The sequence below is a fragment of the Amyelois transitella genome, chromosome 20, assembly GCF_032362555.1.
Source record: "Amyelois transitella isolate CPQ chromosome 20, ilAmyTran1.1, whole genome shotgun sequence".
Taxonomy (NCBI): domain Eukaryota; kingdom Metazoa; phylum Arthropoda; class Insecta; order Lepidoptera; family Pyralidae; genus Amyelois; species Amyelois transitella.
The window spans coordinates 7,097,944-7,125,888 of NC_083523.1; the positions used below are offsets into that span (position 1 = coordinate 7,097,944).

The window sequence follows — 27,945 nt, forward strand, 5'->3', positions numbered from 1 at the left end:
ATGGGTGTATAACTTTTTTAGGATTCGAGCGATAATAAAATGTTTTATAAAAAATTAACAGTGCGAATCAATGAATTAGCAAAAAAATTAAATTTCAAATGTAATTATTTACATCGATGTGAATAAATCAAGTATAGACTTACAAAAAAATAATATACTCATGTACCAAACATTTCTGCCTACAGTACAATAAACCGAAATTTTTACTAAACCTTCTTTTTACGTAACTTTTAATACTTAATTTCGACAACAATTGTTTTTGTACAAACATATTTAATCTTGTTTTAGAAGCCTTTTACAATTTAAAATCGTGGTGAGGACTAAAGTTAACACTGTTTTGTAGACGGATGTATACAAAATACAAACACCGCCATACCAAGATTATACAAAAACAAGGATTCATAAGTATACTACAAATATAATTATGGCTACTTTGAATGATTCTAAAAAAAAACAATTTAGCTAGCTATTCACCACAGATAAAACTAGGTAGTGAAACCTAGTAACTAAATTAACTAATGAAACAAAAAAAAGATGTAATATATAATTCGCTCAAAGAATTTACTGTATCGACTGAATCATAAGATAATAGCAAATATTAAATGCGAATAAATGTGAAGTCCTACAACACAATACAAATCTGTAGCCACAAATTATTATGCCAAAATATTCATTAATGATACGCGAACATCCTCAAAGCTGATAATTACGTACTTAAGCGACTTAAGATCTTAGAGCGACGTATTTTAATATTAGAATATGAGATAGTTGCAATTTGTTATCGCTCATTAGAAGGCCAGTTCCATGCATCTGTTTTCAGCCTTCTAGCGATTATAAACTATAGTACAGCTATCTCTTTACAAGTGTAATAAAATCAACTTAGTATTAAAAATTCTGTGAAAAAATCAGATTACTTATACAAATAAAATTTAATTTCTTATGAACTTGCGTTAAGATGCACGGTGATATCGCAGTTTTAATATTCAAACTAATTTCTGCTCAATATATTTATTGAATAGATCTTAAATTGCACTCTTTAGTAGCCCCAACTCTGCATTCAAACAAGGGGTTATTATGAATAATTATAAAAATTAATTAAATATAAATTAATTATGAATAAATACTTGAAGTAATCAAAGGTTCTGAACAAACGGTGATAGTTATTGCAAAGAATGTCCAGCGAATATATTTATAATCATAGGTATAATTGATCTAAAACCCCTTTAACGAAACCTCAATGTTAAATTAAACGTTACCCAATGAATCAGTGAGTATAACGTCTAGCTTCGACTCGATCTGACCTAGTAATTATTGCAATGTTATGTAACATTTTTAGATCATCTATATATAATTGCTGTTTCGAATTATCTATTCATTGCACTCAATAATTGAAAAGAAATCGAGCAGATTTAAAAGTAAAACAGCTATTACATAATTCAAAAGAAGTTTTAGTTGCTACGCTTATGTTTTTAAACGTAATACCAAAATGTACTGATTGTTTTTTTTTAAATATGCAGTTATTTAAAAAATATTAAATTTATATACCTAATATAGCTTTAAAACAATATTCGGAAATCTGTGCATGATAAAGTTGATGAGTGTAAGAATTGCAAAATTGACCCCTTAAAATGTTGTAATATCTTGCTTATTAACTTCACAAACACGCGCCCGCTTTTTTTTTTAAACAGTTCAATATTCCAAAAAATACGCCGCTCCAGAGCCTAGCTAAATAGATTTAAGTATTAACAATTCAGTTCCTTTTGCTCGGTGGCACGAGATGGGCCGGAAGTTCCGATGGTAAGTCGTGTCCATCTATCTTCACCCTGATGAGATGCATGGCCAGCGCGAACTCCTCCTCGTCCAAGAACCCATCACTGTCAATGTCGGATAACTTCCAAATCTTGCCGAGAACAGAGTTAGGCAGTTTCGATTTCACCATTTCGGTCTTGGCAGCTGTTGAATTTAATGATTATATGTAAAAAAATAAATATAATACTCAACTTTTGGTAAAAAAAGTAGGTACATTACAACACAAATGCTTTGACATAAACTAAATAAATTAATAAAAAATACACTGATGACATGAGCGTTTTCTCCTCCACACGAATTTTTTAAATTTAAAATTTACGAATAACGTATTTAAAATTAAAAAGCAAAAGTTGAGTTTCATTTACAAAGTACCTACTCGTAAGAACGACAAAATATATAACGCCCCTAATAATTGCTATGACGTCATTACCATAACCTAATGGTTAGTACCAGGATGAATTTAACTACTAGGTAGTTTGGTCAAGGAATGTTAGTGTTTATGATATTTACTTATAACAATTTATGTAAATACCTATTGGTATGCAAGATATAATTAGTAATGAGGTAGTTTCACTTGCGTCTTAGCAGGTGCACGATGAAGGAAATATATTGAATAGTTGATTATTTAACGTCATTCGATGTTAGTCATTTAAGTAAAAAATATAATAATTTAGATAATTAAGTGAAGAATTGATGTATTTTTCTTGTAAACATAAAATTAAAATCTATTCTACAAAGTAATCATTTTCAATATAACATTCGAGTGCAATCACTGGGGCCTGACTAGAATAATAAAATGCTTCAAAAGCTGATTCAAAATTAAATTATTATCACTTAAATGTATAGCACCATATAATAGATCAAAGATATAAAAAATTCCGAATAGAAAATCAACAAGGTTAAAGTAATATTTGCGACAACGAAAACCTCTTATATTCTATGTACTCGATTGAAAATAATCAGTATTATTACCGTTTAAAGTATGAATAAAGCTTTTTAAAATGCTTACTAAATGGGGCCCATGTAAAAGCTTAAATATCGAATTAATCCTAATAGTTTCTTCCTCGGGACCAAACGCTACAACTTTTGCCCTATCTAACCAAGTATCGGGAGTTTTTTCAACAGTAAGCTCAATAAAAGTATTGCCTGTTATGATATAAGCCATAGTCATAAATAATACTTCAACCGTAATCAACAATGTAACTATATTCAGAGTAACAAGAAAAATAAACTTTATTGTGAAAAATATCGGTTGAAAAAACCCATATTCATTTTCATTTATTAACTCATCATTTAAATTAAATGGTCTTCTAATCTCATCAACATCAGAATCTGAATCGTGATTTACTCCAGAATTGATTTCAGATCTTCTAGAATTTGGTCTGCTATCAATTGCACTAATGTCTTCTAAAGCCACGGATTCATTTACGCTATGAATAGATATATCAGATGACATCCTCCTACCACCTACACGAGCATCGCGTTCGCTAATCAAAAGCTGTGTTATCATACTAGAGTTATGAGCGGCCAATGTCAAGGCATCAGCTATTTTGTTGAACCTATCATCTGTTCCTTCCTCGTCTTTTAGTTTCAAGCAAAGTTCCGTTAACATCGAACAATTTTGTGTGGAAGAGAGCAACGCTTCGAGTGTCCTATCAACCGTTAATATGCTACGAAAATTTGGTGTTCCTAACAGTTGTGTTAATGTGCGTATATCAGAACGGGTGAGTTGCATACCAGCTCCTGTGACTTTGCCATCGATGGGATTGAGTGACCTGAAGATTTCGTCATACTTCGGTTTCTCTTTACTGCATATCCATTCAGGGTCTCCGTGGCCAGCGTCGACGCCCTCGCCTCTTCCGTAGCCGAAGGGTGAAACTTGATCTTCTACACCTTCGAACGCTCCTCCTGGAATTTTGTTTATGTTTGATTAAATATTGCATTGTTTATATTACCGGACTGCAAGGTTGCGTTATTATGAAAGTGGGGCAAAAGTTTTTGCACATGTATTGTCCTTGTTTCTTTTGCAATAATTTCCAGTAAAACAAGTAATGATTAAATACGATGGACATTCAAAATAATTCGACAAATCAAATTTTCAGCTTAAGTACCATATAAACCAAGCCTTAATTTTAATTAAGCTATAAAAAATTCATAGAAACATTGTTTCATAATTTGTGCCTGACAGACTTATCGCTATTGATGAAATTTTTCACAAGACAACAAATTTCAATTTCAACAAGACCATGGCATTTGACGAACAATGATAAATGATTTCAAAGCCAGCGCCCGTATTATTGCCATCGAAGGTCTGTTTGTATCAATAATTAATTTTCAACTACTGAACGTGGCGGAAATGTAAACCATACATCTGAATTCCCGCGGTCATAACTGACTAATCCATACTGTCGAAATATTATATAATTACTTCAGGATATTACAATTTTGTAATGTTATAAAAAATTAAGTGCTCTTTCAAAACACAGTATCATTTCAATGAGTAATCACGAATTTATTCTCTAAACTGTCTCATAGTCGTAATGGTAACTATACTTAATTGATCATAAGAAACACTAAAAACATACATGTATATATGTTTAAAATTTAAAACATATCAACAATTTCACAAAATTGCTTGAGTTCATTCATTTTAAACAATCATTTTATGATTTGGCCAATTATCTTGTTCACTATCATAATCATTTCTAACATCAGCAGACATTTAGCGTATTGTGCAATTGTAATTTTAATTTATTTATGGCCACAAAATTATATACTGGAGCATTTAATACAGTAATTGTAGCACAAAGGTGTTACTTATTTCAATAGAAATCTCTTCCAGTAGACCTATGAGACAACTTAGAAAAATAAACCTTTTTTTAGAAATCCTAATTATGTAATGGCCACAGAGTAATTTATCTTCGGAATTTAATTCAAAAATACCGAAATGATTTACAGTTTCACACGTCTAAATTCACAGGTTAAATTCTCATGTCTGTATACCGTACAATGGTTTCAATTAGGTCAAACACATGTGTCAACAGTTTCTAGATTGTTTACATATAGATGTTGTTATAATACCTTACGGAATGATCAATCAACGACATCTGTAACTGTGTAATTCTCTGCCATATAATCGTCTTACTTGTATGTAATTTCATCAGCATTGATGAGAATACTTCTCGTAATATTTTTAAAACTATAAACGATAGTCAATCGGTATATAAATTTAATAAACAGAAGAAGAGTGCAACCTTGCAACTCCATCGACCTTTTTATCAGAAATGCAAATGGCTCCAGTTTTAATGTTGTCGTTAAAAATTGCTACATACTTATAACATTCTTTTTAACATTGTAATTTTTTTTAAATTTCGGCTCCTCAGGACTTCTTCCGATTTTTACATTATATGATTGACTAGCTCGTTCCCGCGACTTCATCCTCACGAATACAACCACAAAAGAAAAAATAAATGCTTAGTTACCTATATTGTCTCAACAAGGCCGGCTGTTAATTTTGATATCGATCTGTTGCTGCAGATATTTTTTTATAATCACACTTCATGATTGAACGAGCGCTTGTTTTTCTTCCGTTTTACTTATTCAAATCGTCAATTGCTAGACAATTGAACGAATAACTTGTAATTTCAATGACAACATTGAGTATAAGAAGGTCACTGAATCTTGTAATAAGGGGTACGTTTTTAAAATTTGTTTTAACTGTTTCATATGGAGCCGGGATGATAACGAAGGAACTACAGAGATAGGTCCTATTTTTTGAAACCATAGCTAAAATTACTTAATGCCGATGAATGTAGTATCAACAAATATCTTAACTGATTCAGTTCAAATGTGCAACATAAAATCTTTATAAACACAAATTGGCCTCGACCCACTCTTCACAATATCATCTGATAGTGATAGAAGATAAGGTGCGTCGAAAACTGAGCTTGAAAATTAGTGTAACAAATAAATCTGGTAGCCACTCTCAGTTCGTAAGATCGACTATGACTAGGCTTGGTGAGAGAGATTATAATATTTATCCAACAGCTCAGCAAGGCTTAAAACCGCTCCAAGAATTCGCATATCGGTAGCACAAGATTCGGACGTCTCGAGAGAGGCAACACAAGAATGGCAATAAATCAGGATGGTGTTAAGAATTTTTATTTACAAAACAATCAAAATAAGGAGGTTCAGGACAGATTAGGGTCCGTTAGTGATAGCATGGCTATGCGAGGAACGTGTGTCGTCAAGGACTAGATCATAAGGGTTCTTCCTAACTGCGTTTTGGGTGTGTTATCAGTATTAGTATCGACCAAATTCTCTAAATTGGACCTATTTATTTAACAAAATACCATTCGTATCCTGCTGATATTACTAAGTCGACGTGACCCTGTTTATTGGTTAGTGGATTTGTTTACATTCAATATATCTGCATGTGACTAATGATTAGAAGCAAGTGTATTAATTGGGATATCTTTACGCAATAAATATTCCTAACCGGTAAACATCTCGATTCGAAGATTTTGTCTGGATTGTGATAGCGTTTGTGTTTGTTTGTTTGTAACTCTATATTGCACTTACAAAAAGACATAATATAATACTCAATATAGTGAATTTTTATTGGGTAAAAACCTTAGTAGCTAACCTTTAAAATTTCACGTATTCTTCATCACATACGTAAACCTGAGTAAGTTTATAAAGGAAGATCATATTCGAACAAATGGATGTGATTTAGGACAGACTATTTAGACAATAAGTTCTTCCCTGTTCTAAAATTATACCAATCGATGCATGCGCATTTAGCGCATGCTCACTTAGGATCACCTTACCTGGTTTGTATTGTATAAGTTTCGTTAGTGTGATATAAAAGTCTCTGTCAGTTCTAGTCTAGTGGTCAAGACTTAAATGTCTTAAGTGCAAAATTACGTCAAAATCGGTCCCGCTGTTACACTATTACGGACTACTCGTATGTTACTTTGTGTAAATGTTGAAGCATACTTATATTAGTTATTGAAATTATTCATAAAACAAAATTTAGTACATTTGCAGCATAATATAAGTAGTGGATGTATATCAAAGAATAAGAAGGTATAATGAAGAGAAACTAGGTTTATAATGAAAGACTAATGGTTGGTTGACGACACAAAAAGGCGCTTTGTGTTCTAAAATTGATGTGAAACTGCAAATACGAGTAAGTGCAACACTTAAGGAGACAATACTACATAATGTTATAATGTTTCTGCATTTGTCTTTACGAGCCAAACCTAAGAACTTTTATAATTTATTTTGCTTTTTGCTTGTACGACACTCTGCTCTAGAATAATATATACCTACATAAATATATAATCAAGTCTATGTCCCTTGCGGGGTAGACAGAGCCAACAGTCTACACAGATAGGCCACGTTCAGCTGTTTAGTTGAATGATAGAATTGAGATTCAAATAGTGACAGGTTGCCAGCCCATCGCCTAAATGCAATACTCATAAATAATATCTCCAGGATAATAATATGAGATTTGTCCGGCCACCTATTATGAAGACCATAACTATATATATTGAAAGATGATACACTATCATTGGAGTGAATAACTCCAGAGATCCTGCTAAAGAGCTTAATATTCTAAACGATAACGACACGTCTAAAGCTTTTTCACTTATAGAACGCAAAACCGCTAACCAATAGTCGCAAATTATTAATCAAAATGACATCGCCGATATCCCAAACGATCATCACACAAAACGTGTAAGTGATAGCACGATTGTATAAAAATAAAACGCACGCAACAGTGCAGTGAAAGTAGTAGGTGGTAGGAAGTGGGTGGTACACGACGTCATAATAACACAGATAACAATTACAATACGACTACATGCACCAGTCCTATTCCTATACTGCATAATTCAACAGTTTGTTACAATTCCACTTACAACAACAGAAGTTGTTTAAAAAGTATTTAATATAATCAAACTCCTTTGACGTGTTAATGTTAAAGTTGAGATTGAAATAAGAGTCATACAATCTATAGCTATTAATAATGAAGTTATCAGGGCGTAAGATAAATTTTAGTGAATCCACAATTTTCGTTTTCCAATTTATTATTGTAAAACATAACCTTGTCTTTCCGTGATAAATGTATATGACTTAAATGTTAATAACTACACCTACTAATATGATACGATGAATTTATTTATCGCTGAAACGTGCTGGATCCAATTTCATTTTGTAAGTTGTAGTCGAGATAAATATACGAGTATATTCCAGGCATTAAATTCACAATATATGATGCGATTGATAATATTATCACCCTCTTTTTTCAACTTCATAGAACATCTAAAAATTTATTGAGTTGTTTTACTCAAGTTACCTTAGATGTGTGTGGTATAGGTCATTTACCTTAGGTATATGACCTATATATTATTTGTTTTATAATTAATGATAATTAGGTCTATTTCGTAAGTATTGATAGTTGAAATGTGGTCAAAACATGAAAACATGCAGGCTGACAATGGCAATCAGTAGTATTGATGACTCCGTTAAAAAATCCCTGAATTCTTATAAAAAAATCATAAGATATGTTTGAAAACAGAAAAAATAGCTTTAACATTAGAATAGCCTTAGGGCAAATTATGACAGTCAAGTGGATCGACACAAGCAAGTTAAAACAAAGCGTTACATACGTTTATTATTATGTGACTTACAAGCCAGAAGATAAACAGGTGATTATAGTTTATTATTTTAGTTGAACAACAATAATAATCGTACTTGATCTTAATGAAAATGTAATTGATAGACGGGCGGATCTCTAGAAAAACAATAACATCACATCATAAGCATAGCTGCAGCCATCCTTTTTATGACCTCGAAAACCATAGTGGAAAGTCTGCATCCTACGGCGCAGTCTTAGTCATTTGTATAATTAAAATCTACAAATGGATTCGATGCACTCAGCTTGCTTTGATAATCATTCAGTCAAAATATAAAATTGGCATGGAATCTAAAATCCAGGACAATAACGGCGGAATTTCAAGGTCAAGATTTCTTTCACTCTCCATAGAGGATTCACGTGACTTGATGGCAATAACAACCCAAGCTTACGACACACAACCCATAAGCTAAAGAATGGAAGGAAGATTGCACATTTATTACACTACATATAACCGAAAAACATTACCGGCTAGTAGTCCGTTCGTGTAATAAGCCTGAGTGTGGTGGGCATTCATTCCTTCTGCAAAAAAAAAAACAAAGGCAAAGAAATGTTACGCTAGAAAGTTAAACAAACGCGCTTAGCTATCTAACAATATGTTTAGTTTGTGTATAATTAACTTGCGATGATGTGTTAATCTGGTAAAATCCTTGCATAGTGTAGTATTATCGATAGACCCATTCATTATTCGGGAAGATGAAATGCAATCTTCGGTTAACATAATTAGCATTGCTTCGGACGTAAGAATGGAGAATGACCTTATAAATAATCAATTCAATCATCATATATTTCATACGTAAAAGAAGAAAAAAAATTGTCTTTTAGACATACTCAATTCTGGAACAAATTACTTTTCTATCACAAAGAACCAGAAGAGGATTATACTGCCATTTAGTGCAGTATAATATCGTCAAAGGTAAACTGACTGGACTGAATTGCAACTGTCACTAGAGAAATATATGATGCAGCAAAATCGTTAGTCCCAATAAAAGGTGCCCCACCGGACAACGCTCAAGGTCGGTCTCTGGTCAGATGCAGGATACCTGTATGGACTGTATCCTCGGTTTAAGGAGGATGTGCATCCGTCGCCGCCTACACCAAGCTAATCTGGCTTGGGAACTGACCGTATGCTCAGAAGGACAGTGTTTTATTGACTGTATCCAATGCACTTGACCGAGGAGCGACCTTGCACTTAAGTCGCGTTGCAATACGTTTTTCACTATATGGGAATAGGCCTGATGTTAATGCATTATGTTATTAGTTGTGTTAATATTCAAGGCACATGCATTTTCAACTGGAATCATTTGAAGAGTAGAGTAAGATGCAGATAAAATCATGATTGGTACGATATTTGTTGTTAAATTATTTTTTGTATTTTGTTCTGTCTTCTCCAAAAGTTACTTTGAAGCTGATCAATACCAAATTAGCATAAATTGTTTAAGTAGAAATTGCAAAGATATCACAATAATACAATTCAGCCCATTACAAAAGTGAAGAAATACAAACGGTGTCATACAAATGTTGTTTTATTGCCGGGCAAAGATAACAATCTGTGACGGTTCCATAAACTTGTGACATGTCGATCGCACATTCATTCACGTTCCTATTCCGAGCACGTATACGCCTCAGGTTCCATTGTCTACGGAATCTGGCCTTACCGTTATGAGTTAAATTAAACAATACCAAATTATTTATTACAAACATTATATTATTAGAGTATCTACATGGTGCGTACGTTATAAGAGTCGCTAACTTGACATTCAAATTTATAAAAGCGTTACAACTTTACGTAATTTGTTGCGCGTAGAGTCTACAGGACACTGATAGTGGCAGTTCGATTTTTTTACTCAAACAAAATAAATTTTATATAGACATAAAAACATACTTTGTTAAATTAGATCAGATTTCAAAAACACACCGTTAAAATTTTCTAGGTGTAATTAGCCATAAACACAATAAGTAAAGACTCTCATTACTATTAGGAGCTGCTTCCATAGCTTCGCTGTAAAAATTAAATTTCGATAGACCTACTGACCGAAAAACTATATCTAGAATCTAGATAATGCATGACTCGAATGTTACAGAACCATTGTTGACTGAAAATGGCGGTCGATCAAGACCCCGCTTTGGCCGCGTGGCAGTGTTCAACTATTCAGTGCGCGCATGCCCTATAATACCAACTTCCGATGATGTTTGTCGCACAGGTTCGCCTTTATTGGATCTAGTATTTGGGCTAACGATGTCATTAAAGCAGTAAGTTTCACAAATGGGACGTCTGCAATTTCCATGTACTTTGTTTTTATAGCCGATACAGGAACGTTTGTTAACTCTTTATTGCACATTAAAATAAATATAACAAATTACAAAACAATTATTGGATTTAGAAGAATATGTACAATGACAAATGACAGATTTATCACATCAGTTGAGTAACTCTTTTTCAGAAGAAAACAATTATATTATTAAGTAGTGCATCCATCTGCATTTCATATTTATCACACTTGTAGAATTTCATGAGTGTTTTATTAAAGTGTATGCAATATGTCGTGGAGAATTATCTACTGCTGTCAAGTGGGTTGAATTGAATCATGAAGAATAATGTCATAGCGTATTTAGAAGAAAATTGATATTTTAACAGAATCCTCATAGATAATTATAGAACCTAACTATAGTTACCATTGTTTCGAGACTAAAGTTTATTTCATTAGTAATTTATCGTATTTTATGTACCAAAATTCCAATGAGTCAATGTCTAAAACCAAAACAGAGGCGTGGGATAATAAATATTTTAATATTCTGCGGTTTTAAAACCTCTGTAGTTGTATCATAATTAAAGCCTACCAGTTAAGCGCCTTAACAGGAGTATTTACTATTAAATAGATCAACATTCGTAGATAACTAACAAGGCAATTACACCAACCGAACGGAAATCCTCATCAAATAAATAATAGTTTAAAAAAAACTAAAAAACTACGCTTTTATTGCTAATCAAACTAAAAAATAGAAAATAAAAATTAATGACAAAGGAATTCAGTAGTAGCAAGTCGAACAATCAGTTATAGTCAGTTGTAGTAGTAATTACCTCGGATTAAAATTATAACAAAATTAAATTTATAAACAAAACAATTTAAATCAGAGTAAAAAGCGTGGGGTGCCTGATGTAGTAAATATTAAAATCATTCTATTAGCATATATTTATGACAAGAGAGTTATGAAAATGAAGTAAAATGCACCCCACGCTTTTTACTCTGATTTAAATTGTTTTGTTTATAAATTTAATTTTGTTATAATTTTAATCCGAGGTAATTACTACTACAACTGACTATAACTGATTGTTCGACTTGCTACTACTGAATTCCTTTGTCATTAATTTTTATTTTCTATTTTTTAGTTTGATTAGCAATAAAAGCGTAGTTTTTTAGTTTTTTTTAAACTATTATTTATTTTCTATTTTTTAGTTCGATTTGCAATAAAACGGGTAGTTTTTTAGTTTTTTTATACAATTATTTTTTGGAAGTTAACACTTCTGGTATAACTATCTTACTAGAAAAGACTTTCGCAACCATGCGCCCATCGCCGGAGGTTTTCACATCTAACTTTCTTAAAGTTATATGTGGCCTGATTGGATTAAATCTCATAATATTCTCATCATCATGATTCTTTTTAAGGCGATGGGCTTGCAACCTGTCACTATTTGAATCTCAATTCTATCTTAAAGCCAAATAGCTGAACGTGGCCTATCAGTCTTTACAAGACTGTTGGCTCTGTCTACCCCGCAAGGGATATAGACGTGATTATATGTATGTATGATGATTGTTAAACCCAGTTGAAAAGAATTTTATAGTGATAAATCACTGTTAATAATATTTTTGACTATCCAGCAAACGTAATAATTTTCGATTGTGGCCTTGCCAGGAATCAAACCACAAGATTAAGAGGCAGATTGATACAGGAACAAAAATATTTCAAACATACCTCCACTGCCTTTACAACCAGGAACGCAACAAAGTTTATCTGAAGACATCGTGGCACTTTTGTTGTAAAATCTGTCTTTCACAAAAACAAACACAAACTTGGGACTCCTATCTCAAATAATAAGGTACTTTTTACAGGAGTCCTATCTCAAAATATCTGCACAACACAGTAAACACAGTCAGAGTCCAATCTCAGATGATAAAATCACACGAATATCCGGAAGAACAAAGCTCGACTCAACGGAAGATTCCAAACTCCAAATAACGACAAGTTATCAGCACAAAACAAAGTGCAAATAGGTAAATACACAAGCACCGGTAAAAAACAACAGAAAGAAAGTTTACAGGTGTTCGAATCGAATTCAATCAAAACTTACTGCAAAACTTATTTGACATAAAAAACTGACTCATTTTCCAAACGAGTATTACAGTGTTGCTATTATAAATAGGCAAAAGATACCTAATGTTAATTCAAGAATTGCATTAATATGTTAAATACGTATTAAATATCGCAAAGTTCTGTAGGTAGTAACTTTATTCTTGTATTTTTGTAAATTTAGTTGTTCAATTTTCATTTATTACTTTTGTTTTGTTACTTATATATTTTTTATTGTTTTAAAATATTCTACTAATTCTACTATGGTTTCTAATGGTAATTCTAAATGGAGCAATGCGATGAAATAAAGAAGCCTCAGGTTAATAGTAACATTATATGGAAATATATTACATCTCTTTTTGACTCATTATACGTCAGAACTTCTTGGTTTCTTGTATGGAGATTACTGGCACTGGTGCTATCTCTGTCTCTCTTACTCTCATACGAAGGATCTAAAAATGAATTTATTAATCCTGGCAGTTTTAATAAGGATAATGAGAAACTCTTATCAAAATATTGCATTGTCATCGGTCCTTGATACGTGTGCAAAGTTCCAAGTTGATCAGACGTTTAGAAATCAGTGAAAATTAAGCTCAAAGATTCCGTTACATACATACATACATACATACATACATACATACAACCCAAGCTAATAAAAGCGTAGTAAAAAAATAGAATCCCTAATTGTCTTGTCTAATCAAAGCGGAACAACAAACAGGTCAATGTGTCAGATACGGTTCCTGCGACAATTGTCAGGGTATAAAAGAACAAATGAAGGTGCACCGTGATGGAGATACAAAGAGCATTGAGGAACAAGTGGGTCGATGACAATAGATGCTCAGATGAGACTAGGGTTGCCAGGCGTCCAATCAAAGAAATGGTTAGGCTTTCTGACTGCCTGTCCGGCCAAAATTTACGATTTCTTGCTTTTATTAGGCTTTTTATAATTGCAGATCGACGTATAACTGTATTGATCTAAAAAAATTCACTTTTTTCAGTAGACGTTCGAAAAAAAGCTCATTCAGTCGAGCAAATCATTAAAGAATGTACAAGAAATGTCTCGGGAAATCTAAAAATTTCTCTCAAATGTAGGGTACCCGGCTTTTTAAGCCAAATGTTTTAGGCTAATCTGTGGTGGTGATTTGGCAACCCTGCATGCGACCCAATGGACGACACATCGACTGATGTCACTGCGGACGCCGGAACAATGGGGCGGTACAATTAACATAAGGGCTTGGCCAATCCAGAATTATATGATGAGATGACTCTTTAAATATCTATGTAAAATTTAATTTTTACATACTCACTGTACGACAAAGAAATGTATGTTTTACACGAAGTTTGCATACCGTCATTTGTTGTTACATTTAAAACTTTATGTCGTGTTGTTCCCGGCACTTTAGTTGGACCACTACGTATCTCTCCCATGAAAGTGCAAAAGGCGACTAAGGGCGAGGCTACAAATTAGGAATTTTTCTTGTAAACCATGGGCTGGCAACCTGTCACTATTTGAATCTCAATTCCATCACTAAGGCATACAGCTGAACGCAATATTTTCAAGACTGTAGGCTCTGTCTACCCCGCAAGAGTTATAGGCGCTATGTACGTATGTTAAAACTTCATTCAAATTTTATTGTTTCATCATCTTTCAGAAATAATTAAAAGATATCGTTTTCACTCAAACTCATTAATTTACGAGTATAATTATGTTATTAGTTCTGACAGCTTTAATAGGAAAGTCATCAGCATCTTTCTGTTGATATTATATGTGTATTTCCAATATCTGAATTTAAATGCTGGGAACAAACTTAAAATTTTCATACCTATATATCTTGTTTCCTTCATTCTCAAATGCACTAAATTTCATATTGTTGTTCGAAAGATAAAATTATCATATTAAGACTACAAACAAAAATAATTAAGATCAAGTAAGGTATGCACACAGCTTTATGTTGCACGCACACGCATGAGAGTAAATATTGAGCTTATTGACCGAATAACAACTCGTCGATCATTGTGACGGAACACCGCCCTAGTTTTGGAGTAATTACGGTTTAAAAACTAGGCTGTATGTATGATACGTACCCCAAAACGAAATACGAAACGAAACACGAGCAATATTTTATCTCAAGAAACATCTTTAAATGTAATAAATACAACCATAGATAATGAAATGAAACTATGGTTACAGTAACATCAGTTAATTAAATGGAAATAGAATAAAGTGGCCTAAACAACCAAAAAGTCATGTACAATGGGGTCGGCTATTCAGTAAAAGTAAAGAAACCCCTTGTTTATTACAATTACATTATCATAATGGAGACTGTTCCAGAAATATTAGAAAAGAAGACATGAAATCTCTGATATCTAGTAGAATAAGCGTAGAAACAGAGAATATACTGTAAGAAAATAATTAACTCGTGTTTACAACTACATTAACACTCAAATGGAGACTCCTAGTAATAGAGGAACAGAATCGACATTCAATTTCCTCATAACACTTTTTCTATCAGACACGATTACCGTAACGTTACGGCGGCTCCGATAGAGGAAATTGCAATACATTCCGCAGATCCAACTGATGCACCGGCAGCGTGGCTAATTGGGAGTATCTTTACGACACCAACAATCACTCTAAAGTCGCCTAACCGTGACACTGAAGCAAGAACTGATGCAGTTTATGTAATTATTGCGATAATTCTTTCTTACTCTATATCGGTTGTTAGTTGTGAAAATAAAGTGACTCATATACATGTAACTTGTAATCTAAATATACTTACTGAATTACCACGAATGCGGGCAGTACTTTAAAGATAAAGCTGAATGATATTTCAAAGGTTGGTTTTAAAGCGTTCTTTTCCTTTCGAAATAAATATAAATACTTACATAAATTTCAAATAATTTTAAGTTATGAAATACAACATTGGTGCGCAAATGGGATGTTGAAGATATTGAGGTGAACATTTTTAAAATAAAGCCATCGTCAGACACAACGATACTACTACGATTAGCATTTTCAGTTTACTCTTTCAACATTTTTGATGAATATTAATAAATAGCAACCATGTAAGTGAATAAATTACTTAAAACCTCAAAACAGAAAATGACAGGATAATTTATGATTTAAATTTGGGTGTTATTGTAGTTGTATTTATAGGATTTATAGTTTATCAAACTTAATTATTATTGAAATGCTTATATACATAGATGACAGCATCAACAACAGCACACTTTTAACTGAATGAGAACCTTCCACGAAGTTAGTTTATAAGTAGTAATAACTCTTACATCAGTGAAAGAAATTCCTTTTTATTTTTATTTGCTGTCAATAAGTGCTCAGTTCACACAACTCAATTTAATCCTACTTTAGATTCATTTAATTTTTATTACAATAGCTGTTGTACAGTGGCGAAAGCGGTCACGCTCCCATTGAAATCAGCTCCTGCGTCCAGCGTAGCTTGACATTTAATAATTATAAGTTTTTTATATTAGACTAAATGTAGTCACACTTGAAAAATACAAGTCAATCGTCGAACCTCGCGAACACTTTCATTTTCACAAAAATATGAATGTGTCAAAAACGACAGAGCCGATTTTGTTGCCCAATGGACTTAATAATATTTACAGATCCTACATACATTTTACATTTCATAAAAGTTATCACGTTACAAGCATACACATAAATAAACAATGTATTTTTCCCCCAAGTTGTTGTGTAGTTTACCAAACTTTAACTCGGCACATTAACGTTAAACGAATTATATTTTTGAAATTTTGGATAAAAAAACTACCCAAACAACGTAAAACATCCCAAATGGTATTTCATGAAGGTCTTATATCAAACACACGTCAGAAACTTTCTATATTATAACTATTGTAAAGTAACGAGTATGATCCCTTTTTACTGTGCTTTTTACTGTTATTCTGTGTCCCACTGAACCTTGCCCTCTTTCGCTTAAGTATTTTACAAATAATTATATTTTCTAAACCTACTCAAATCAATAAGCTGGCTGTTAGTAATTTTTGATTCTTTGGCTAACAATTTTTAATCTGTATTTGTATGTTAATCTTAGCCACTCACTCCATGCTTGTTATTCATAAGTGCAATGTGTGTAAATTTATTAAATCATCCTTAGAAATTGCTCTAAGGTAAGTATAATCCGCAATGAAATTCGCTGAGTCAAAAACATGAAAGAGGTCATACATAGAATAGACACTGAAAACCAATTTTGTACATTCAATGCAGTGATGATAATAAAAAAATATAAATTTGTACCTAACTTGCCTTGACATTCATAAAAGTAACCACGCAATCGAATCACAGATAGTGAGTTCTGCATCGATAACTTCGATAACATTGGCTACTGGGTTGATTAGCAAAATGTTACGTACCAATTTCATAAATTTTAATATAAAAGGGATTTTTCCTCCTACCAGCGAGTGTGTTTGAGAATTCAATGAAATTCATATATGTCTAAAATATTAGATACGAGAGGAAGCCCGCGGCTCCGCCCTTGTAAATTGAAAAATCCCATGAATTCCCGTTCCCACAAGAATTTCGGGAAATGATTATTAAGTGCACCCCTAAACTCACCATAATCTACAATAAGAGACCTACATACAAATCTCTAGATCAAGCGGCTTGAGCTGTGCGTTATCTGTCAGTCAGTCAAACTGTAATTAATGTAAGAGTTTTAAATATTTATAGATATAGATAGGACACATCCAGTAATTCTACTATTTTCTGAAACCAAAAGATCAATTCAAATGCAGTTAAGTATATAACAGACAACAATAGGGCCCGATCCGACCTGATAAACGCAGGAGTCAGCTAATTCTCGCTTAAATTAGGTACATTTCCGGATTAAGTCGGAGCTTGTACTATTCCGTAGCCGAAGTAATAACTCTAGTCTGTGCATCGTCAAAGCAATATGTGTTGCGCTAAAATGTATGCGAAGTAAAACTTAAACTGCTAAGACTTCACTTTGTTATAACTATTTGAATTATATGGGGTTGTCCAACTATTTACTGAAAAAACTTATTGTGATGTGTGATGTTAGAAAATAATCATAATTTGAAATGTATTTGCTGGTGTAGCATTATTCAATCAGTGATTTGTTTTGCAGCAAATTGTGCTCATCTTTTCAAGGAAATATCATGAAATTACTTCAATATTGCGAACTGAAATATTATTTATCAATTATAAAGTGTTCTTACACTCACGTCCAATCATTCAACACGCCTATAAGTGGGAAAATATTTTTCATAACATTCTTTATACTACTACGTACGTCGTTAATTGCTGAGTCAACGATGGAGAATCAGTCCAGCAACCTATTTGAATCATTAGCGATGACTAGCATCATCATGACGCAGAATAGTTGAAAGCCTCAACTGAACAGTATCATAAAGTAAATCAATCCAATGAAAGTAAAAATTGCGTACGCACGACACGAATAAATTTAGATTCGTAATGGAACTATTAATATTAAAAGACTCATTAACTCATCGACGACGATTCGTCTTTGTCGTTGTGCAAAATAATTTTAGAAATAACCACTGGAAAGGTCGCTGTAGAATTCATATTATTAAAAACACCTTTTTTGTTATTTGAATGAGGTTTTCAGAACTTTTTCCCCGTATCATACAACTTTGGGATTTTCAAGGCAACACTGAATAGGCATTTGAACTTGCGTGCACCACCTTAGGCCTCATCTTGCTTATCACGAGACAGATTAAGGTCAATCGCACTTAAATCATGTATAAAAAGATCTATTCTTGTTTTCATCTTTTTAAATCTGACTTGACTAAAATAACATTAAACATTCCATTCTAGTAGACCTTAATAGTACTAGTTCCCTAAAACTCGATGAAAGAGGTGTCATCGAGTTTATAGGTCGTCTGAAACCAAGCCGTCTGGGTAAAGTGACCTTGTTATAATATACTTATATGTACTCACATTTTATGTATGTCTTTGTCTATGTGTACTTTAGATTCAGCTTTAGGCGTTAACGTTTATCACTGACTGTTTACATTTCTTGTGTTACTAAAGCGATATTTTATGTATTATAATGACGCGCACAGGTGAATGTGCAGATAACGCAAGTATTTTATTATTAACTGTGAAACCGCGACTTCGTCCGCGTGGAAAAGTTATTTTGGGCAACATTGAAGCCCGGGGAAGGGGAAAGGAACGGGGAATATTATTCATCCTTGAGATGAATAATATTCCCCGTTTTTTTCACATTTTCCATTATTTTGCTTTCATCGATAAATGGTCTAAATAATTTTTCTATTCGATCCAGCAGTTCCTGAGATTAGCGCGTTCAAACAAACAAACTCTTCAGCTTTATAATATTAGTATAGATTAGCCAATTTTTAAGGGAGGTCTTTAATGATCGTACCAAGTGGAAACTGCTACGATCTGCCTACCCCAATGGAAAACAGGCGTAATATATGTACTTTTTTAATATAATTACACAATAAAGTTAAAGTTCGTTCAATACTAGGTGTGTGTGCTTCCATTTTGACATGAGCAAAATAAAAGTCTTAATTCATCAATACTATGAAACAGAATCTGTTTGAAACCGAATCATGATTAAGAATAAACTTTGCGAAGGTTTCAATTGTTCACTATAAAGAAACTTTAGGTTAGGTAAGTACATACATAGACATTAAATCAATTAATTCAACAAAAAACATTTTAAATTAACCAATCAATGAAGAGATTTCTATGTGGTTATTTTATACAAAGAGGCACAAAAAGTGGTCGGAAGCTACAATAGTACAAGTACGGTACAATAAACAAGGTCGTCTGGGGATTACACATATACATAACTATTACCTATATATCTACGGTTATATCATCGCAACTAGTGAATACTCGATTCTCCTGCAGTAGGAATTCTTTTTGAAAGATTGGACGAATCAAAGAAGTTTAAACTAGAATGCCTGGTGTACCTCAAGGAAGCGTCATAGATCCTTTAATAGCATATTTTTAAGAAGACTGTTTGTCGGTCAATTTATAAACCATCGATCATTATATAACGAAAAAGGTCTACATATAATTTAACTACACATACAGAGCTACGTCATTGATTTATGACTATAAATAAACATAATGAAATAACTGCAATAAAGGTGCGGCGCCACCCATATCAGCATCGTATTGTTCATACATTTTCCATACAACTTGTCGAGTTTATCAGTTTGAGTTGAGTGTTTCACTGTTTGCTAGCGTGATACAGTTATCTTCAAATACCATCGACGATTTGTTAATTTTCGAAACGCCTTTCGAATTAACTATGTGCAAGATATGTAATTACTTATATAAAGAGTTTAATTTTGTTTTTTAGGGAACCCACAACAGTCAGTGTTGCAAACATTTTAAGGGCCACTTAAAAATAACGTTTATTATAATTTTTGTTATTGAGAAAATAAGATAAAATATAATAACTTCAGGCCCAATTCCAAAACATGACGTTGTAGTATTGCACTCATCATCATCATATTAAAAACAATAACAATCGTATTACAACACTGGCAACATTCAACTGAATCCCTAGCACTTATAAATTGCCACACAGTAAGTGAGAACTTGATGACGCAACGAAGGGGCTACAACAAAGGAGTACAATTTTTAACACACCCAAGATTAACAGTTACAGTTAATGACATTACTAACAAAGATCTGATGATGAATGGACACTTTTCTAGAGCAGACAAAAATGAATGGCTATACTAGATGGAGTACTAACTAAGTTAATAATAAATTAAAAAGAGTTTTGCGAATAGTTATAAATTAAGTTTTTTTCTCAGGGTGAAGTTTTATATACAATTTACAGATAACCTGGTAGAGATCTCTTTTAATGATAAGGTCACCTTCTGCCGCTATGTTTTTAAAACAGGTGAATCTGCTGTTATTTATTGTGGTGCAATAAAGAGTTATTTTATTGTAAGTTTTAAACTGCATACGCACCTTACCAAAGAACGCCAACGAAGTAGGCATATACATAGCGTTTACAAAACAGGATAAACTAGGTATAACCTAATATGTTTGAATAAAAGATTTGATCACGGTGAGAAAATCGGTCTAGGCAGTACTGTCGTTGGCTCTGCTACTACTTTGCTTTTGGTGATAGTAATATAATTTCTTCTGCAAGATAATCATGTCGGTCAATTTTGTTCTTCTTCTAGAGGTATTCTCTGTGGAATGAATGATGTGATCTCGAGCAGTTTCAAATTCTTTAACTAACAATCATAGTTATAACAAGACTTAGAATACTATAATAAAATAAAGACAATGTAACTTATTTGTATTGTTAATCTGCATTACGTGCTTCATTTACGTAATACGAGTAGTGGAATTTACGTTCCATAGAGTAGGTATTATTACACTTTGGTAATGTTGCCACGTCGCTTTTAGATTAGATAGGGACGGTTATAAGAAACGATTGTGATCATACTACGAGTCATGAGTAGGTTACGTTTGATCATATTTTTAGGAAAATGTCTTTAGGAAGGTAATTGGGTACTTTCTTAAACTTTTTGAACGATGTCTTTTTAATTTTTTTAAGACTGTTTTAGGCTAAGGGATTTAGGCAATACAATATATGTATATAAACATATTTACAAGAGATTTGATTGGTGCTATTGGAAACATCCAAATCTTTTTTGAACTACACAGCAATCCTAGCCTCAAAACTGATCTTTCTAGATAAAGAGATAAGCATATTTTTTATTTAACTCACAGACAGTAAAACTCGGCTTTGGATAGAAAGTATATTTGACACTGTAATGCAGGTAATTTATTTTTGCGAATTTGTGATACGTAAATGAATGACCAAAAAGTTACTGACGAACAAAAAGCAGATAATAACAAATATGACGGCCGAATAAGTATTAAAGAACAAAATGTACGGAGAAACAAAAAGCGGAACGGTGTTAATCTTTTTGCCGCAGATTCTATTATGACGACGACTACGCAAATTTAAAAGACCATTGAAATTAACAAAAAGAAACATAGTTAGACAAAAACGGTAAATGCCTGTTTAATTTTTGTGAAATAATCATTGAGCCGTGTTAAAAATGTTTTAACATCAATGCACATGGAAATTGGGTGAAGGTTATAGTAGAATATGGATGGACCAAAGTATGACCATGAAACCATGATGGTACTATACTACCTGGTAATCACTCCACTTTTTCATATTTACGGCTCATTAGGGTCTGGGAAAAAACCTATCTACTTACAGTAAAGTATTTCAAGTTGGTCTCAATATTGTCGCGAAAGTTAGATTTGTGAATCATAAGTAGGTACCCACTTAATTGATACATGATATAGTTTGTGCGATACTGTAAAATAGACACAGATATAATACCAATTAAGTAACTAATTGAAGGGAGATAAAAAAAAATCAAAACATTCAGAGCAATTATAACACGCTATAAAATAGTAATTAAGTACTTCACATCATTACACTGACCGACTGTTGTCATATCGTGTAGAAAAAATATAAACAATAGTACCATTAAGCTGAAATACGCCTTACATTCAGGAGTAAAGGCACATTTTGCTGCCAACTCATTAAACTACCGTTGATAGTGTTTCCGCTGGGTCTCCCACGGACATCACATGTTCCGGTGAAATAATTATTGTGAACAATGACAGACAAACAGACGGACAGGCTTAGAGGCGTAATGCGATGGCATGCGGCACACGCGATGGATTCCCAGTGGTCTGAGAGGTGAACGACCGGATCCTTAATAAAACTTGACTGGAATACTTTATTTCAGTATAAGTATTACTCAAGTGGTTGAGGTCGACGTTCAATGTATCAGACTTTTCAATTTAATCGCACTGCAACTTTTTACCTTTCCCGAGTAAGGTTTAATCCAATGACAGTTTCCGATCTAACAAAAGGACGGTAAAAGGAAACTTCGTCAAAACATGTTCTTGCACTCAGGCAGTAAAGGTGTTGGTAACTCCGATCTAAGGTCCAGGAGGCATAAGGGAGTCGCTTCATGCATACGCCAGAATGATGATACCACCCTATTATAATCTTCAAGATTAGATAATAAGGTAATTTTTTTATTTAGGTCCAAATTTAAAAAAACAAAGAAAAATGAAATCGCCTTAACGATTAATAATAATTCTCTAAAAAAATTTTGATTAGCGCTGCAAAAATAATTTGCAAGTTCAAATTCATTTCTACTCCGATTTCTTTTGCCAAACAGAACGTGTTTAACTCGGGCGTCCGCAAAAAAGCAAGTCGACAATAGACACTTTCGCCGCCTGACAGTAGCGTCAGCATTTCAGCAAATGCACTTGGCATTTCCGCCTAGTTTACACAGTTTGATTTCTTATGTTTAGAAGCAAGTGTTTAGACATAATTTATTAATCACACTAACTAAGTGTATATCTGAATGTATAAAAGAGGACACTAACTGATTGTATACTAGTAAAATAATAATAATTTTATTGAAATTTGTGCCATATGCTATGTATAAATACTGTGTGGTTACGGGACCTTTGTAATAAATAGGTCCAGTCCATATCTTTCACATGGATGTCGTCATAGGAGACTGAGAGAAAAAAAAATAATAAACTTTGAATTCTTGTAAGGCGATGGTAATCCTGTCATTATTTGAATCTCAATTTCATAAACCATACAGCTGAACTAAAGCTCAAGGGATATAGACGTGTGATTATATGTAACTAGCTGTGCCCGCGACTTCGTCCGCGTGGAATAGTTATTTTGGGCATCATATTTATTTTTGCAAACATCCTCCTCGGCTTTATTAATTATAGCTGCTAATTGTTATGCGACTTGGCGACGACTTGGCCCACATCATTACCCGCGACCGAACGGAGACCGTATATATGCGTTTAGGGTGAGCTGGATGTTAGCATATATCTCCAAAACTACTGGTCCGATTTTAATGCGGTTTTCACTACTGGATTTAGATTTGATTGGTGCATGTTCTTAGATAGGTGGTACGGTTACAAATTACCAGGATGCGCTGCAGTTACAATTGTTTACATAAATGAATGTTAGCATGTATCTCCAAAACCACGGGTTCAATTTGAATGCAGTTTTCACTGCTACATACAAAGGAAGTATTATAAGTAGAATGATACCTATCTATATGTAGGAAGTAGGATAGAGCAGGGCGATCGAAAGATGCGGGGTGAGGGGCGGCGGCAGGCGGTCACGCGTATTAGAAAGAACGCTGGTTCGCCGTATTGTTTCGCTGCAAATTGCTTATAACGACTATATCTCAAAACCTATTCGTCTGATTTATATACTGTAAATGGCAATTTTAGTCTACATGAAAAGCCGAAAGTAATAAACATATTTATTTGGATAAGGATTAATACTGAATTAAAGAAAATTGGTTTCAAAATAACTTATGTTTATAATGAAAAAATAATCTTAAAAAATTAACATAAAAGTGGTTATTGTAAGTAAACCTTAAGAGATAGATATATGCTCTCGCGGACTTTTTTGTAGCAAAAAATTAGTACTTCACATCTTTAGTACATTGTTTTACTATATATCTTTTTGGGTTTGCGCAGCGTTCGCGTGGAAAGCTCGCAGATGGCCGACTCATTCATCTTTCACCTGCATTGTTGACGTTTCCCGTAGGAAATCCGGGATAAAATGTAGCCTATAGCCTTCCTCGATAAATAGACTATCTAACAGTGAAAGAATTATTCAAATCGGTTCAGTAGTTTCTGAGATTAGCGCGTTTATACAAACAAACAAACAAAACAAACTCTTCAGCTTTATAATATTAGTATAGATGTATGCATAACTACCTACTTTCATTAGTGTAGGATAAAAAAAATGTAATTACTTATTAGGCTTATCAGCACATTAACCTTTTAACCGCGCGAGTCGCATATATGCGACAAATATTGCCGTGCCCCTACCGCCCGTGTCGTATTTCTGCGACAGAGAATATCCATGATTTTTTCGTTCTATTATCGTCCTATTAACTTCGTGGTATAACTAAAACTATTATTGAATAGAGCTATTTATTACAACAATTACTTAAAATTATGTTTCATAGCTCTAAGCATTGAAAAAACTTAAACAAAAATAAGTAATTGGCAGCTCGGACTTTTCTTCGGTGTCTATCGCGCGTGTCGCATAAATATGACCATAGGGATGGGATACAATGCAATGCGCATTTTAAAAACAAAATAACAAACAGTTAAATAATCAGGTATAATGCATCATTCAGCATGAAATAAACAGTGTCATACGAAATAAAGTTAAATTTAACATATTGTCTTGTGTTACTATTTCAAATTTTTATGTGTTTTTTGTAATTTACTTATCAGTGACAAGTTGTAACTTGATCAAAATACGATTTGCGACAATAACAAGTATAACTTTAAACATAAGAATTATTAAAACGGTCGCTCCATTCGCTCTCACAAAGAATTAGTCAAAATAAGTTAGATTTCGGAAATTTTACTAATTTTCACTTAGAGATAAGCTTTCACCTTAAAGATGAATGATTGTGATACAAGAAGGCTGATTTTAAATAAAAACATAAAAAACTTTTTGACTTTTTTTTATCGATACAACGATTACTCCTCCTTATTTCTTGTAGGTATTATTTTATCGATTTGTAGCGGCGCGCTAGGGGCACGACAATTGATATTTAGCCAAGCGCTTAAAAGGTTAAAGGAATGACTGATGCGACAAATTTGATTTTGAGGAAAATTTGTGTGAAAAAACCTCACTTGCGAAATTTTGATATGCAACTATAGCACTAAATATAGTTTTATGATAATCCCTTTGATTAAAGTATACCTTTGAAGTGTGATACTATGATTCAGTATTTTTTAAATAACTAGGTACTTTTATGATTCCCTAATGTGGCCTCAAACTTTTTGAATTGATTTATCTATTTCCTCAATAATTTATGTACATATTCCTTGTACATATAATTGCAATTAGTCACTGTAATTAAATCAAATGGATCATTAGCAATATTTCAATGTTTCTAATTATAGACATTGTCTAACCTAGTGCTAATAGTTACCATTTAGATGCCTATGTTATGTTATCATGCTGATAAGAGTGCTTATTCAGGTCAATATCTTGTGATAACATCCTTGTATCACATGTGACGGAGAAGGATATATGCAACCTTGGTCTTTGTGATAAATGACACTCCCATATAAATGGTTTAATATGTTGGCTGGCATATTAGCAACACATTGTCTTACATATTTACAATACAAATACAAAAAAATATTTACTAGATTAAAGTTAAGCAGAAAAAAAAAATTATTATCTAATTTTTTTTTTCTGCTTAACTTTAATCTAGTAAATATTTTTTTTAGTTCCATCAGGTTTTGTTATAAAAAAGTTCATTATTATTAGTGATTTGACCACTCCAACTCATGGTCACAGGCACACCATGGCTCCTCTCAAAAAAAGGAACATTTTACATTGTACAAGCTTAAATTTTGTATTTAATAGATCTTGAACTATGAGGGACTTTACATCTAAATTTTCTTGTAAGCAGTTTGTTATTAACCCTTGTCATGTTAGAGCAAGGCATGATTTTCGTGGCATGCAAAGGTGTTGAGGAGAACCTTTTAATATAAGAAACTAATACCCAATGTGAGAAACTTAATAGTATTTTGAAGTGTCTTTTGTAATGATAGAAACATAACTTACCCTTAATTAGTGGCTCGGCGACAACATTTACATCTTCTTGTGGGATCATGTCCATGAGACGAGCGATGTCTGTGGCCAACATGTTGTCTACCACTTCTAACAATTTTGGCTTCAGCGTATGGAACTTTGTGAAGTCATGATTTGCTAATGATTCCTGCATCTTCTTAATATCAGGAAAGTCACCGGGAGATATTTGCTGTTCCTTTTGAATACGGTCATATATTTGACCTAAGTTTTTGATAAGATCCTTCTTCTTTCCATCTTTTCCAAACATGGACGGCATTTCTTTCCTTAATTCACTAACAATGTATGCATGAACTTTAGCAAGACGTGCTCTCTTGATCAAATCATTCAATTTACGTAAGGCAGCATTCCGTGGTAATGACTGCATGTCTCTGAAGAGGTCCTGCTCTTCATCTTCAAATAACCTTCTGTTCACATCATAACGAAGAGGTTGATCCCAAAAAGAACCAATATAAACACGGGCCACCTCAGGAGTTTGAAGAACCTTACCAAGAGACCACATAAGAGCACCATACACTCTCATTAACTGTTGATGGTCAATCATATCTGCTTTATTCAAAACAATTCTGATCTTATCATCATGCCCTCGCAAAGCTTCAATACTACGCCTAAATTCATCTGATATGTCCAATTTGTGAGCATCAAATAATAGGATAATGCGGTCCACGCGCTCTGCAAACCACTCAAGGACTCCAGTGAAATCATAACCTCTGTCTACACGCTGTTTCTCTCCAGATAGGATTCCGGGCGTATCTACTATGGAAATACCCTTCAGCACGGGCGAAGCAACTGTAGAGCATTGGAACCTATTCAAAAAGGCGTTTCCAAATTTGCTTAGTGGCCTAAATTGCTTTTTCGGGTCGACTACCAGAGCGTTGCCGGGTATTACGCCCTCTTTTTCATCATACATAACCGCTATAAATCTATCAGTAGTCGGCTCCGGACCAATCCGTATGCCCGGGAAATCTCTTTCCAACAAATACTTGATAAACGTAGTTTTACCAGTTGAATATTGACCCACCAACAGTATCATAGGCTTCGCATCGAAGTCTGGATCTTCAAGTTGGGGAGAATGGAAATCGTGGAACTGATAATGCTGTTCCAATGGTAAAAGTTTCGTTTTGTAAATTTTTTTTAGCCCTTCCACAACATTATCTATGCTTTCGGACTTTTCGCCCTCCTTTCTCAGCCAGCTAAACATGGTTTTAGTCACAAAACACACTCGAAAATAAGTATACGTTTAACACAAGCACTTTATATGATGCACCACTATATTTTAAGAATTTCAAACGAAATATAATTGATTCACTGTGATCATCCTCCTCCACGAATATGAACTGAATGACATTAAATTGCCTT

General features: G+C 33.3%; 1 protein-coding gene across 2 annotated transcripts; it reads right to left on the bottom strand.

Annotated features, from left to right (window-relative positions):
* Positions 1-1,513: 1,513 nt before the first annotated feature.
* LOC106131584 (EH domain-containing protein 3) lies at positions 1,514-27,945 on the bottom strand. 2 transcript variants are annotated; one of them, XM_013330719.2, is made up of 4 exons: positions 26,563-27,945; positions 8,978-9,031; positions 3,547-3,717; positions 1,514-1,953 (listed from the first exon to the last, which is right to left on the bottom strand). In XM_013330719.2, exons 1-4 carry the CDS (start codon positions 27,785-27,787, stop codon positions 1,751-1,753), a joined length of 1,653 nt encoding a protein of 550 aa, XP_013186173.1. In that variant the 5' UTR covers positions 27,788-27,945; the 3' UTR covers positions 1,514-1,750. The 2 variants fall into 2 exon arrangements, with proteins under 2 accessions (XP_013186173.1, XP_013186174.1); XM_013330720.2 differs by lacking the exon at positions 8,978-9,031.

Bases quoted from the DNA above. Each gene is read 5' to 3' on its own strand.
- LOC106131584 (XM_013330719.2), bottom strand. From the start codon at position 27,787: ATGTTTAGCTGGCTGAGAAAGGAGGGCGAAAAGTCCGAAAGCATAGAT. The intron at 9,032-26,562 runs GTAAGTTATGTT...TTTTTTTTGCAG, and splicing joins CGCCGAGCCACTAATTAAGG to AAGGAATGAATGCCCACCAC. The intron at 1,954-3,546 runs GTATGCAACTCA...TAAATTCAACAG, and splicing joins TGGCAAAGTCACAGGAGCTG to CTGCCAAGACCGAAATGGTG.